This window comes from Castor canadensis, chromosome 16, assembly GCF_047511655.1.
Source record: "Castor canadensis chromosome 16, mCasCan1.hap1v2, whole genome shotgun sequence".
Taxonomy (NCBI): Eukaryota; Metazoa; Chordata; class Mammalia; order Rodentia; family Castoridae; genus Castor; species Castor canadensis.
The window spans coordinates 27,571,625-27,584,392 of NC_133401.1; the positions used below are offsets into that span (position 1 = coordinate 27,571,625).

The 12,768-nt window shown below is 43.4% G+C and overlaps 1 protein-coding gene across 5 annotated transcripts; it reads right to left on the bottom strand.

The window, feature by feature from the left end:
- Positions 1 to 1,440: 1,440 nt before the first annotated feature.
- On the bottom strand, positions 1,441 to 9,184 carry LOC109693072 (natural cytotoxicity triggering receptor 1-like). Of its 5 annotated transcripts, none has more exons than XM_074058261.1 (9): positions 8,969 to 9,178; positions 8,697 to 8,732; positions 6,196 to 6,450; positions 5,491 to 5,781; positions 3,374 to 3,484; positions 3,253 to 3,295; positions 3,125 to 3,162; positions 2,848 to 2,900; positions 1,441 to 2,774 (listed from the first exon to the last, which is right to left on the bottom strand). In XM_074058261.1, the coding sequence occupies exons 1-9, from the start codon at positions 9,000 to 9,002 to the stop codon at positions 2,616 to 2,618; spliced, it is 1,020 nt and encodes a 339-aa protein (XP_073914362.1). In that variant the 5' UTR covers positions 9,003 to 9,178; the 3' UTR covers positions 1,441 to 2,615. The 5 variants fall into 5 exon arrangements, with proteins under 5 accessions (XP_073914362.1, XP_073914361.1, XP_073914365.1 ...); XM_074058260.1 differs by having other exon boundaries at positions 6,169 to 6,450; positions 8,969 to 9,173; XM_074058264.1 differs by lacking the exon at positions 6,196 to 6,450 and having other exon boundaries at positions 8,969 to 9,184.
- Between the last annotated feature and the right edge of the window lie 3,584 nt (positions 9,185 to 12,768).

The window sequence follows — 12,768 nt, forward strand, 5'->3', positions numbered from 1 at the left end:
TCCTTGGTGTTGTTTATCATTGTTTTGTTGGGCTCAGGAACTAGGTGTCATTTTTTTCATTTCCCTCTGAATCCTGTTTGTTCTGTCAGTTGATGCTCAGGCAGGTTTGGAGTGGGCAGCAGCAGCAAGAAATGGTGTCAAATATTGTCAGTGTAACGTGGTGTGGGGAGCCTTTCTACAGACCAGGGGTCCACGATGTCGAATGTCTGATTCTGGTTGATGTTTTATTTCTGCTTGATGGGGGAAGAAGAAGAGAAGGAAAATAAAAAGAAAAAAAACGAAAATCGCCATGGGGTATGAAGGTTTCCCCGGGGCTGGACCCACCATGCTGTCTGTGCAGTGGGTCACAGCTGTTAGGTGCAACTAAAGGCTGATTTAAGGGTCAGTCTTTAAGTTTTTTTCTATACCACATGTGATGGCAGTTATTATTTTGGCTAGAAGCATTCAGAATTACCCAACTGAGGCTCCAACATCTCAGGGAGGTTTTGTTGTCTCAGAACTGAGGCTTTCTGCTTCCATGCCCTAGTCTCCATCTTGGATAACCAGCATTTTTTAACTTTTTTGAAACATTTTTATTAGTATCTGATAGTTACCCAGGGAGTTTCATTGTGATATTTCTATATATACATATTTTGTACCCAGGTTTGGTTCACCCTCTCCCTTATTTACCCTCTTCCCCCTGTCCCTTCTGACAATGACTTTGACAAGTTTTAATGTTCCATATTCATCCGTGTATAGAAAGTGCATCAACCATGTTCACCCTCCTTTACCTCTTCATTTATCCTTCCTTTCCCCTGATATTACTCTCTCTTTAACATGACCTGTTTGCTTTCCTGACCTTCATTGTTTTACTGTCTGTTCATTTGGAGTGGGGGGTTGTCTTGGTATCTTACCTGTAAATATATAATAAATGTTATTGCATATACTTAAAGTATACAACCTGTTGTTTGGGTTGCATAGAAAAAGTAAAGTGGTTGTTATAGTGAAGTAAACTGTTCCCACCATCTCACACTTTTCTCAGTTTTTCTGTGTGTGGCAAGAGTTGGTAACATCTAATCCTTCACAAAAATTCTAAATAGCATACCACAGTGTTTTCTACAGCTCTCCTGTATATTAGACCTGTAAGCATGTTGGTCCCATATCCACCATATGTCCTTCAACCCACACACCATTCCTCCCACCCACTATTTTCTTAGACTTCACAGAGAAAGTGAGATCATACAATATTTGCTGTCTGTCGTATCTCATTTAGCAAAATTTTCTCCAGTTTCATGCATGTCATGGAAAACAACAGAATTACATTCTTTTTTTAAGGCTGAACAATTACTACATATATTTATAGATGATAGATAGATAGATATCACAGATTCATTATCCAGTCATCATTCATCCATCCAATAAAGAGCTAATATCTAAAAGAACTCAAAGAACTCAGTAGCAGAAAACAAATAACCTACTTTATTTTCTTTGGTAGTACTGGGGTTTGACTCAGGGCCTCATGCTTGCTAGACAAGTGCTCTACTGCAAGAGCCAAATCCCAACCCTTTTATTTTAGTTATTTTTTTATGTAGGGTCTCCCATTTCTTGCCTAGGCCAGCCTTGAACTTCCATCTTCCAATCTCTGTCTCCTGCACAGCTGGGAATATAGGCGTGAACCACCAAACCTGGCTTCTCTCACTAACTTTCTGCCCAGGCTATGGCCTTGAAACACAACCCTCTCTATCTCCACCTCCTGAGTAGCTGGGATTAGAGTTGTAAACCACCACACCTGTTTTAATAACCTGATTTTAAAATGAGCAAAAGACCTGACTTTTATTTACTTCTTCAAAGAAGACATAAAAATGACAACAAGCACATGAAAAGGTGATCACTATCATCTGGTAAACACAACTCAAAACCACCATAAGAAATCACCACACACCTATTAGGATAACTATTACTAAAAAGAGAGGAAGTCGGTGAAAGTGTGCTGAAGAGGATACCCCCTTCACTGTTGGTGGGAGTGTACATTGGTGTGGCCATTAAGGGTAACAGTATGAAATTCCTAAAGAAATTAAATTTGGGTATATACCCAAATGAAATGAAATTGGTACCTCATAAAGATACCTCCACTCTCATATTTATTGCAGTATTACACACAAACCCAAGTTATAGAAATGACTCTTGTTTCTTCTTGACTTCTTCTACCTGGTGCCTGCAGTTCACCTGAGTGGTTTTACCTGGTCAGTGACCCAAAGTTTCCTTGCTCTGGTTGGTGCAAAGAAACTTCACTTTCCAAAGTCCAGACCACATGGCTTGCCTCTTTGGTAAATGGTAAAATCCTCACTACTGGAAGCCACATTTACTAACCTATGTATCCATAGCATAAGTCCAAGGAAAGATTCAACTGCAGACATTTGTCAGACATGCAGGTGATTGAGTAAATATACCAGGAGCCAGGAATCTGCTGAGATGTTTGATGGGTCCCAGAGCATCTTGACAGTTGAGAAAACTTCTCTCTACTTGAGTCTTCGGGACATTTAAGCTGATGGCTGGGACTGGGGACATGTGCAGGATTCTAGCAGAGCTACCCCTGGCTGAAGGGGCACCTGCACACTGCCCCTCACACCACTGTCTTAGCTCTCCTCTCGGAACAAGGCAAGAGTGGTGTACACACAGGGCTGTGCAGATGGATCCTGAAGGGTCCTGGAGGGAAGTGGATTCACAGTCCCCATGAGGGTCTCTTGGTGCAGCTGGGCATATGTCACCTCCTGCATGTCGTCCTCTGCAGGGACCTGCCATTCAAGACACATAAAGGGTTGAGAGTGGGTTCTGGTGACAAACAGAAGGTAGGTGAGAAGGACTCACCTGTGTGTCCATGTGTCTGTTCTCCTCAGGCTGTATGTCCTCCAAGTCATCACCTAAAAGGACAAATGAGGGAGTGGCTTCTGGCATGAGAGCCTCATATTATCTATTCTGCATTCTGTATTTCAGAGGTGAATGACTGAAGCCTTGGGAAGGATGGTGACATCACACAAAAAGGTGGCACATTCCACCTTTTCTGTCCCTCCCTGAAGGCCTCCTAGGTCCCCCAAACATCCCCTTTCCCCACCCAAACTTCTCATCCCCCTCATTGCTCCCTTACATTGATCTTCTTTCTGGATGTCCACAGCCTGGCTGGAGCTGAGGAAAAGGGGATAAGAATGTGAAGGCAGGTCTGAGAAATTATGCAGGAATTCAATTTTTTTACTGAAGGAGTTCAAATTTCCCTACCTTTTATACTTCATTTGGCTCTTCGTCCCACCATCAGCAGACCCTGTGAAGGATAATTGTCAGCCTGGAAGAAAACACACCAAGTCCCTCCCCACATTGCTCCCCTGACCCTCAGACCTACTGCATTTGGCCCGATGCTGGCATAGGCAGATCAGAAGGAGGAGGAGGAAGAAGAGAAAGCAGACACTGGAGACTGAGATCACAATCACAGTGACACTAGGTAGACCTAGGACTTAGCAAAGAGAAAATGGCCATTATTGAACTCTGCTTGGATTAATTCTCTCATTTAATAAGATGTTTATTGAGTACCTACCTTACATGAAGCAAGCTGTTGGATCTTTGGGACATTGTAGAGACCTTACCCAACAAAACAATCTAGGCAATAACTGGCTCACAGAGGCAAATTTTATGGTGAGGTAAGTTTTTGAGGCAGTGTCTGGTTATATAACTCAGACTGGCCTCCAACTTCCTAAGCAGGCCAGGCTGACCTCAGCTCTCAGTCCTCCTGCCTGTGTCTCTCAAGTGCTGGGATTGCAGGTGCATACCACCATGCCAGTGGATGAGATGACAGAAATGCACTGACAGAGATTAATTTAGGTAGATAAAGCTCAAAAGATAAGAAAATTTCATGTCTCTGAGACACATGGGGAAATTACCCAGACAGGGGAAAAAATAGACACAAGGCTTACAGGAAAGAGGGAGACCTAGTGAACCACATACAGAAAGGGGAAGTGGGAAACACAGGGAGACTGTTTCCTGATAAAGATGGGAGATCAGGAGAGGTCGTCATGGAAAGAAAATGAAGAATGTGAGAAGCCACACAGAAGGTTCTAAGGCAATAATGGCCCACCAGGGACTGACTAGCCATGAGTGATGTGTTGTTTAAAGAAAGATTGGGCTTTGTGTGTGATAAATGGATTTTAAAAGCCAGGCAGAAGTGAAGAAGTAATTATAAGTCAAGATAGCTGGGTGGCTGTCAATCTTGGCATGATACTTGCTGAAAATGGATTAAAGAAGGAACCGGATTTTAGGGATGTTTTAAGGATAGAAATGATTCAATTGGTCACAGAGCAAGTGGGCATTTACAGGAAAAAAGGATCGTGGATGGGCACTCGTTAGAGAGGGTGAAAGTTATTCACAGTGCTGAGTGATGGGTGGACAAGTATGAGGAAGGCATTTGGATATTAGCTAATAAGAGCTCTGTTTAGATGCTCACTTGGTGTCTGAGCAGATAGATGTTCAAGACTCCATTGGATACATAACTCTGAAGCTCCTGGGGATGTGTGGACTGCACCAATAAGAGCAAAGCCATCAACAGTATCGCACAGAAGCAGATGTCGAAATATGTTCAGACCACCGAACACATGTGCCTGCCAGTTGCCCATATACAAACTCCAGTCACCATGTTGCACTCTACCCTATCCCTGACAGTTCTTCCTTGGGATCCCTGCCTATTTATGTCCACACTTCCATCCTTAACATGTGCACAGTCCCATAGCTTCCTATAACTCCCAGACTGTACCTCTGTGCCTCAACCTGCTTGGAACATATCCTCTCCTCAAAATGCTGAAAAGTCCCAGCTAACAGGAAAAGATGAGGCTTATGAAACTTGATCCCTATCTAACAAGAAGGCTGAGCTGCCTCCTTTCACAGCTCTGCAGGATATGACCCTAAATCCCTCTTGGGCATTCTGTACATGTCCTTGGCTTCCTCCACTGGTCTGGGGACTGTTCAGAGTACTACAGTCACAGCATCACCCACTAAATGTTGTTGGAGACACAGAGATCCAGAAAGACATTAAGAATGAAGAAACTAGCAGAGACAGTTTTGACCTTTCTGCCTCACAATTTACCAATGTGCCGCTGTCACCATTTCATATAGAAAGAGGGAGCACTGGTGGAGGGGCTTCAGAAAGTGATACAGCAGTAACTGAGCAATACCTCACTGTCATGCACGATCCCAATGGTACCACTACATCACAGGGCTTCTTTCAAAGACAAATAGGGACTTCTCTTCCCCCAAAATAATTTGACTATCTCTGCCCCAAAATTGCATAATGAACATATCAATATTCAGGATTTATAAAGCAAATCCAGTGGCTTTAGACAGGAGGGATGCGACATAATACAACCCTCAACCCACGTAGCATGCCGTCACTTGAAGTTGAACTGCCTCCCCTGTAACACCTTGGGACAACCCTGACACAAGGTAAAGGTGCTATTATCAGACATTACTCACCTGTGACTGAAAGTTCAACAGGGTCACTGGGCAGTGACCAGACATGGCGATTGAATACAGTAGACACATAGCATACGTAGGTCCCCCCATGGGACAGGCTGACAGGGGAAATGAGGAATGTCTTGTGGGTCTGATTAGAGCAGTCCTGAGAGAAGGAAGCTCTTCTGTCTCTACACAGAATGAAGAGGTCATAGTAATAACTAGGTATGTCACAGACGAGAGTCACATTTCCTCCTGAGGTCAACTGGACACCTGGATGAGCAGTCAGGGAAGGTTTGTTGTTGTAGGCATCTGGAAATAAATGTAGTCAATTATGAAAACCATTGTTAAACTAACTCACCATTCCTAATGGTCTGACCTGACAGAAGGAAGAATGAAGCCAAAAAGAAATTCACTCCTTGCTAATTTACAGGGATCATAAGGAAAAAGTACACGTGTATTATTGTCATGACCAGGACAAGAATGTTGCTTTCTGTGTATAGAGAAGGCTGGGATCTCTCCCCAAGAGGTTCATCCTCTGGAGGTCACAGTCATCTCTCAGAATGGTTCTGAGACCAAAGTCAGAACAGACATAGGAAGTAAAGACACAAGGCAGGACCTGTAATGGATACATCTGGTCCAGTGAAGTGTGCAGTAAAACCCAAGGTTGCATGACAGTGTCCTTGGTCTATCCCTCACCTGTCACTACCAGCTCCATTGAGTCACCTTGTCCTGAAAATTCATGTTTCCAGTAGTCACAGTGGTAAATGCCTGCATTGATCTTTGTCACAGTCCGTAAGAAGAACTCAGCCACCTTCTGGGCTCCCTGTGGATTACGATCATACACACTTCCTGTGAGTTGTACATGATGTAAACGCAGTCCTGTTACCCCTGGAGGGATACTGCAGAAAATTGTCACAGAACTCCCATGTGGAATCATTGTGCTCGGCACTGCCCAGATGGAGGGCTTGGGTGATAACTCTGGAGGGAAACAAAACCATAACCGTAACCATAATCATCTGATGTCAGGAGGCCCTTGTTCCCAAGAAGCCCTGAAATGGATGAACCTAAGGGTTAGAGTCCAGGATCTTAGCTGTGTGTCCTCAGTTTGAATCTTGGCCACTCCACAGCAGAAGACTAACTCTTGCAGTGGAGGGACATCTGTCCTTCACCTGGAAGGTGGGGTCATTATGAGACCTGAATGTGTCATCAATGTGTGACACCGCCCAGCCTGCAATGTGAGACTTCCTCTGTCTTCCAGGAGCCACACTCTTCCTGTCTCCCCTGAACATGCTGTCGCCATTTCCTGGCTGTTTGTTGTTATCTCCAAACAACTCCACTGTGGAGAGACCCTGGTCTCCACCTTCAATCAGTTTCTATTTTCTACAAAAACACTTCTTAGTCCATTGCGAATACCTACAATCATCTGACAATCACCTATCTATCATCTACCCACCAATCATCACAATGTATCAAGTGCGAGTATATTTTTGTCAATAGTCTTATCAACCACTTGTTTCTGTGTGTGTGTCTGCTGATTGACAAGTCATCTATGTATACACACACACACACACACACACACACATACTTCATCTGGACTCCATATAATTCACCCAACCATAACACAGTCACCTCCAATGGGAAATTCCAATTATGTTCAAAATTAAGTTCATGAAATATTCAAAAACCTCAGCCTTCCCTGCCAATGTAGGAATTGCTATCTTTCCTTACACTTTACTGTCTGCTTTCTCTCCTACTTTCCCATCCAGCCTAGAAATGAATCTTGTGAGTGAACCAATTTATCACCACTGGTGTACTAAGAGCTGAGGCCAGGAGACATTGTGTCTCATTGGATCATTGGTTATGTCAGACTTTGTCTCTTCCACATAAGCTCTAACCCATTCCTCACTTCCATTCTCACACTAAGGCCTTGAGTCCTATATAAAAAGTGAACCAACTCATTCTTTCAACCATAACCTCCAGGGCCTCAGCTCTCATTTACAGAACAGGCGAACACTCTGTCACCAGGTCAACAAGACTCTGTGTGGCCTGAGTGTGACTTCTGAACTCATCCCTCACCCATTCGCAATAACTGCACACATACTGACCACAGTCAACTTTTCATCAGGGTGATCAGTTCCTCTTCCCTGGCAGATGTTTCTCCCCATGTGGTCTTAGTCTCTTCCTCAAGTTTTTCTCCAAGTCAGGGTACTGAAACACTTTCCATTGCTACAATTGTTACAACAGCAACATTCCCTAAAACACATAATCAATGCCTTTCTACCCTTAGCATTTACCTGCTCTCAACAAAACACATTTATTAATGCTATTTTTCTTCAATTAGAGGCCAAGGGCATTTCTGGGTATTAAAGGCCCCATGCCTACAACACAAAACAATGTGTGGCCACACCAGAACCAAACACATCTGGATTCAGAATAAATTCAGTGGGGTGTGGGGACATGTGCCTGCAATCCTACCACTGAGGAGGCTTAGGCAGGCATACAATCAGTCTGAATCCATCTTGGGTTACATAGCCAATTTCTGTCCAAAAATATGAACTTAGCTCTAGGAGTTACAAGAAAAATCATCTACATACTGAGTATCATCTACATACTGAGCTGAGAACACTGCCTCCAATGTGAAAACACAGTGAATGTTACCCAATGGCAAACTTTGCATGATAAATCCATGAAAGAAAGCACTGCACACTCATTCACAAGAACTGTGTCTGAATGGAGCAACACTCCACTATATGATCACTGAAAAGAGGAAAGGGGTCAGTGCCAAACACTAGATTGAAGTAGGACACAGAATCAGCAAAAGACAAAGTCTACATTGAATTAAAACCTATTTTGTGAATGCAGTTTCTTACCCAGGAACTAATATCAGTCATAAACGTGGAAATAGCACAGATGAAAGCAGGTAGAAAAAGGCAACATACACATAAACACTGGTGTCCTAATACCAATGGCAGATGTGTCCCCATCCTCTGAATCAGCATTGTCAATGTCCACCATAGCTGGGTGTCCTCTGGGCAGTATCAGCACACTGGGTAGACTCATCCCAGGATAGATGCCACAGCAAGAGCCAAGGGTGAAGTAGAGAGTGAGGGTGGCAAATCAGAGTAGCTTCAAACTCACAATCAGCTCAAGATGCCTCAAGCTACTCCCACACTCAAACAAGCCAAACTCAGACCTGTCTAGGACAGACAAAAGGAAAAACTCACCCTTGTGTGCCCAGGTTCTCTGATCCAGAAAAATCACTGTAATGGAGAAAGACCCAGTGAGAAGAGTCTGCCCTTCAATTAACAGACCCTGTGCACTGACCCAAGAGCACACACACATCAGACAGAGAAGAGGGAGAGAGATGTGACTTCTCAGCAGCCACCTTGCCAGGACATCACAGAGAAATGAACCAGGAGAAGAACCCAGAAAATTAACCTTGGTGTTCTTTATTTTTATCCCTCCGGCCACTAACTAATGTCCCTGAAGCACTCACCTAATCCAAGCAGCAGAGTGACCTCAGACACCATCACTGTGCCCTGTCCAGATCCCCACAATCAGCACAGCCAACTGCTCACCAAGTCTTCACAGCAGTACACGCTAAAGAAAATAATAACGATTCAGACCCTTGACACAGGAGGCTGACGTCAGACACGGAACTAGAAGGGAAGCTGCTCCTACGCAATGGCAGGCTCTGCCCATCAATACTCCACCACATGCCTGGGACAAGAGACCAGTTCCTCTGTGTGCTTCCTGCTTTGACCTTACAGCCACAAAGGCAAGAGAGGGGTGTAATGCTGTCCACTAGAACCTGCATATATCCTGTGAGAGCAGAGGAGGCATTAGATGGTGAAATGCATCCAGAAAGAATGAAGGGCACATGTTTAAACCACCAGAATATTGTGGCCATTCTGGGTTATACCATGGGCAGAAAGCAGATTTGACAATATGGAATAGGGAAGAGCAGGACCAGTGATGTTCTCTGAGGCTCAACTCTTGTGTAATGTGTTCATGTTCTGTTGGGGAAATTCCTGATTCTACTGCACCATTCAGTACCCACAGCTGGTGATACCAATTCAGGGGAATGGGACTGGGATTTGAACTCAATGCTTCATGCTTGCAAGAAGTTCCTATACCTCTTGAGCCATACTCTGCTATTTTGGAGGTGGGCTATCACAAACTAATTGCCTGATTGGCCTTGAACTGAGATCCAGTCAATCTCAGCTTACATATAGCTATAATTACAGGCGTAAGCTATAGCTACTCAGCTGGAAGAGACCACTTTGTACACTTGAAATTGCATGTTGTTTGAAGAAATAACATGTTTGATCTATTACACAGCCCATTGTCCACAGCTGACCATACTCTATAGTACACTTAAAGTTTCCCATTAACAGAACTTTCAGGGTTTTTACAAACAAAACCAACAATAATCATAAAAGGGTGAGAGTCAACTTTGGAAAACTATGGATTTGTCGTTGAGGGTGAGGAAATCATTCACATGTACTAATCCAGGAACTCATCAAAATGTAACCATGATAATGTTTGGGTATGAAAAGTTTCCCAAAGTCTCATGGGGTGAAGGCATAGTCTGAAATGAAGTGGTCAGTGCTGAGGTTTGGGCAGTGAATCAACAATCAGATCTCTGATCTAGTCTATGATTCATACACTGGTAGATTCAAATTTTATGACTTTATTGAGAGACAAAGGGAACTAGGAGGTGGGCCAATGGAAAGAAATGGGACACTGGAGGTTTGACTTGTTGGGTATATCTAGTGCCCAGCTCCTTCCTTTCTCCCTGCTCCAGGCTGCCATGAGGTGAGCAGCTTTACTCCACCATGGGTTTATGTCATGATGTTTGGTCTCACTTCAATCCAAATCTATGGGACCAAAGAACCATGTGCTGAATCTTGTGAAAAACAGAACCCAAAATAAACTTTGCTCCTTCAAATCATGTCTTTCTGGTATTAAGCACTCAATGAAAAGTCTCACTAACACAGAACATTAAATATGTACAGCTGTCTATATGTCAATCACACCAAACAATGTGTTTAACAGGGAAAAATCCCCTGACATGCTGCACCTCAAAGGTTATGTCCTCACCAAAAGTGTCCCCATGGGCAATCATCTTTACTCTGTTAGAATGGGAGCTGTCTTGTCCTTGGGATGCTTGTGAACCTTCATTTAGCCCATGTGTATTAGGACTCTTGAAGACTTGTCATGTGAATGAGTTTGCATCAAGGTTACAAAATATCTGAGCAGAACAACTGAAGGGAACAAAGAGTCACTGGGCTCACACATGCTTAGGTTTCAGCTCATCATAGCTCTGCTGATCTGACACACATGTGACACACATGTGACAGAACATGTGCCAGAGTCTACTCACCTCCAGGTAGACAAGAAGCAGAGAGTGAGGAAGAGACTGAGGACCACATAAAATCTTCAAAGTGACAAACTTTATCCAGCTAAGTAAAACTCCGTAATGTTTCCTCTACCTCCAAAAATGTAACCACTAAGCGTTCAACACGTGAGCCTGAAAGGACATTTCATATTCAAAACATAACATCTCATCCTGACCCCCAAATTCTCATAATATATTGTGATATATATATATTCCTCCATCTGCAGGAATCCCCAAAGCCTCAACAGTTCCAAAATTTTCAAAATTCCCATCTCAGACTCAAGACAAACTCTTAGCTGTGTGTCCCTGGAAATCAAAAGGGAAATTAGATACTTACAACACGCAATGTCTCAGTGTAACCATTCCCATCCAAAAGGGAGTCACAGAGGCAGAGCATGGAGGAATGGGACCAAAGCAAGACCAAAACCCAACTGGACAAATGTTAAGTCTTCCAAACTCAAGTTCAGCATCCATCACAGATAGGCAGAGTATTTGTGGGACAGGGGAGGGTGATCGAGGGAGGTAAAGTTGAGAGGATGAGGTTGATGGACTTCATAGACTTACATGAAATGGAAGAATGAAACCTCTTGCACTTGCTGTAAGTAGGCAGTGAGAAGGTCAAGGAGGAGAGACTGTGGGCGATCTAACCAATGTACAATACCAGCCTATTAGAACTGTCACAGTGAATCTCCTCTGTACAATAAACATATCATAATAAAATTTTTTTAAAAGGAATGTTCCCATTAACAGAAGTCTTCAGGGTTCTTACAAACAAAAGCAACAACCACAAAGTAGTGGATGCAAACTTATAAAAATTTTTAAGAACATTTACTTTGCCTTCAAAATTTACCCCCTCACTAACAAAGGTGGAAGGAGGGCACAATATAAAAAATGCTACTTTCAGGTGATGGGTGACAGGCTATATTAAGTGGTGGCACCAAAAAAGAAGGAAGTAAACAAGATTGGCCATTGCCAGAGATTTGCACTCACAAGACTGATCAGGACCTAGCTCTTAGGGGCAGAATCCAAGGATGAGTGATGTGATTTGGCTACGGATATGGGAGCTGAAGTCATGTTGCCCAAGCAGGGACACCAATAAAGCCATCTCTACCAATCCCTTCAGATCAGCACATCCAAGGCTTGCACTGTCACTTCCACTGGTGCTGAGAGTTGAGGCCAGGAAATTCAAGAGACATCAAGCTATAAGCAGAATACAGCACCCTCAGATGACCACACACCTGGTGATGGAAATTAGATCATGCTCCTGTGTGGAAATTAGGACTTTGGGATGGATCACTTAGACCCCATGATGCACAAGAGATTATGTTTTCACATCATAACTCTGAGGGGAAAAAACAGCCATGTGGGGCAGATGGTCACACCTTCACCTATGCCATCCTAAGGTTCCATCACTCCCTCTGCTATGAGGATGGTGTAATCACAGGCAAAGAATTCATTTGAATCACAGAAGGTGTCTTTGATCCTGACAGGATCCCTTTCTTCTGTAAGGCCTCATTAACCATCATGGCAATCCACTGTTTTACATCCAGAAAATTAACACCTCACCCTATATGGTCTGCAGACCTTTTCCCCATGTATAAAATCTTTCATTACAACAGAAAGTCAGCAGCTGGGCACTGGTGGATCACGCCTAGAATCCTAAGTGCTCAGGAGGCAGTGATCAGGAGGATCATAGTTCAAAACCAGCCACAGAAAATTGTCCCTGAGACCCTATCTTTTAAAATCCATCAAAAAAAGGGCTGGTGGAGTGAGTAAAAGTATAGGCCTTAGTTCAAGCCCCAGTACCAAAAAGAAAAATAGAACGTGAACTACAATATCAATGCAGAAGTTAGCTGTCATTATTTTGCTCACTGCTGTATTAGTTACTTTTGTAT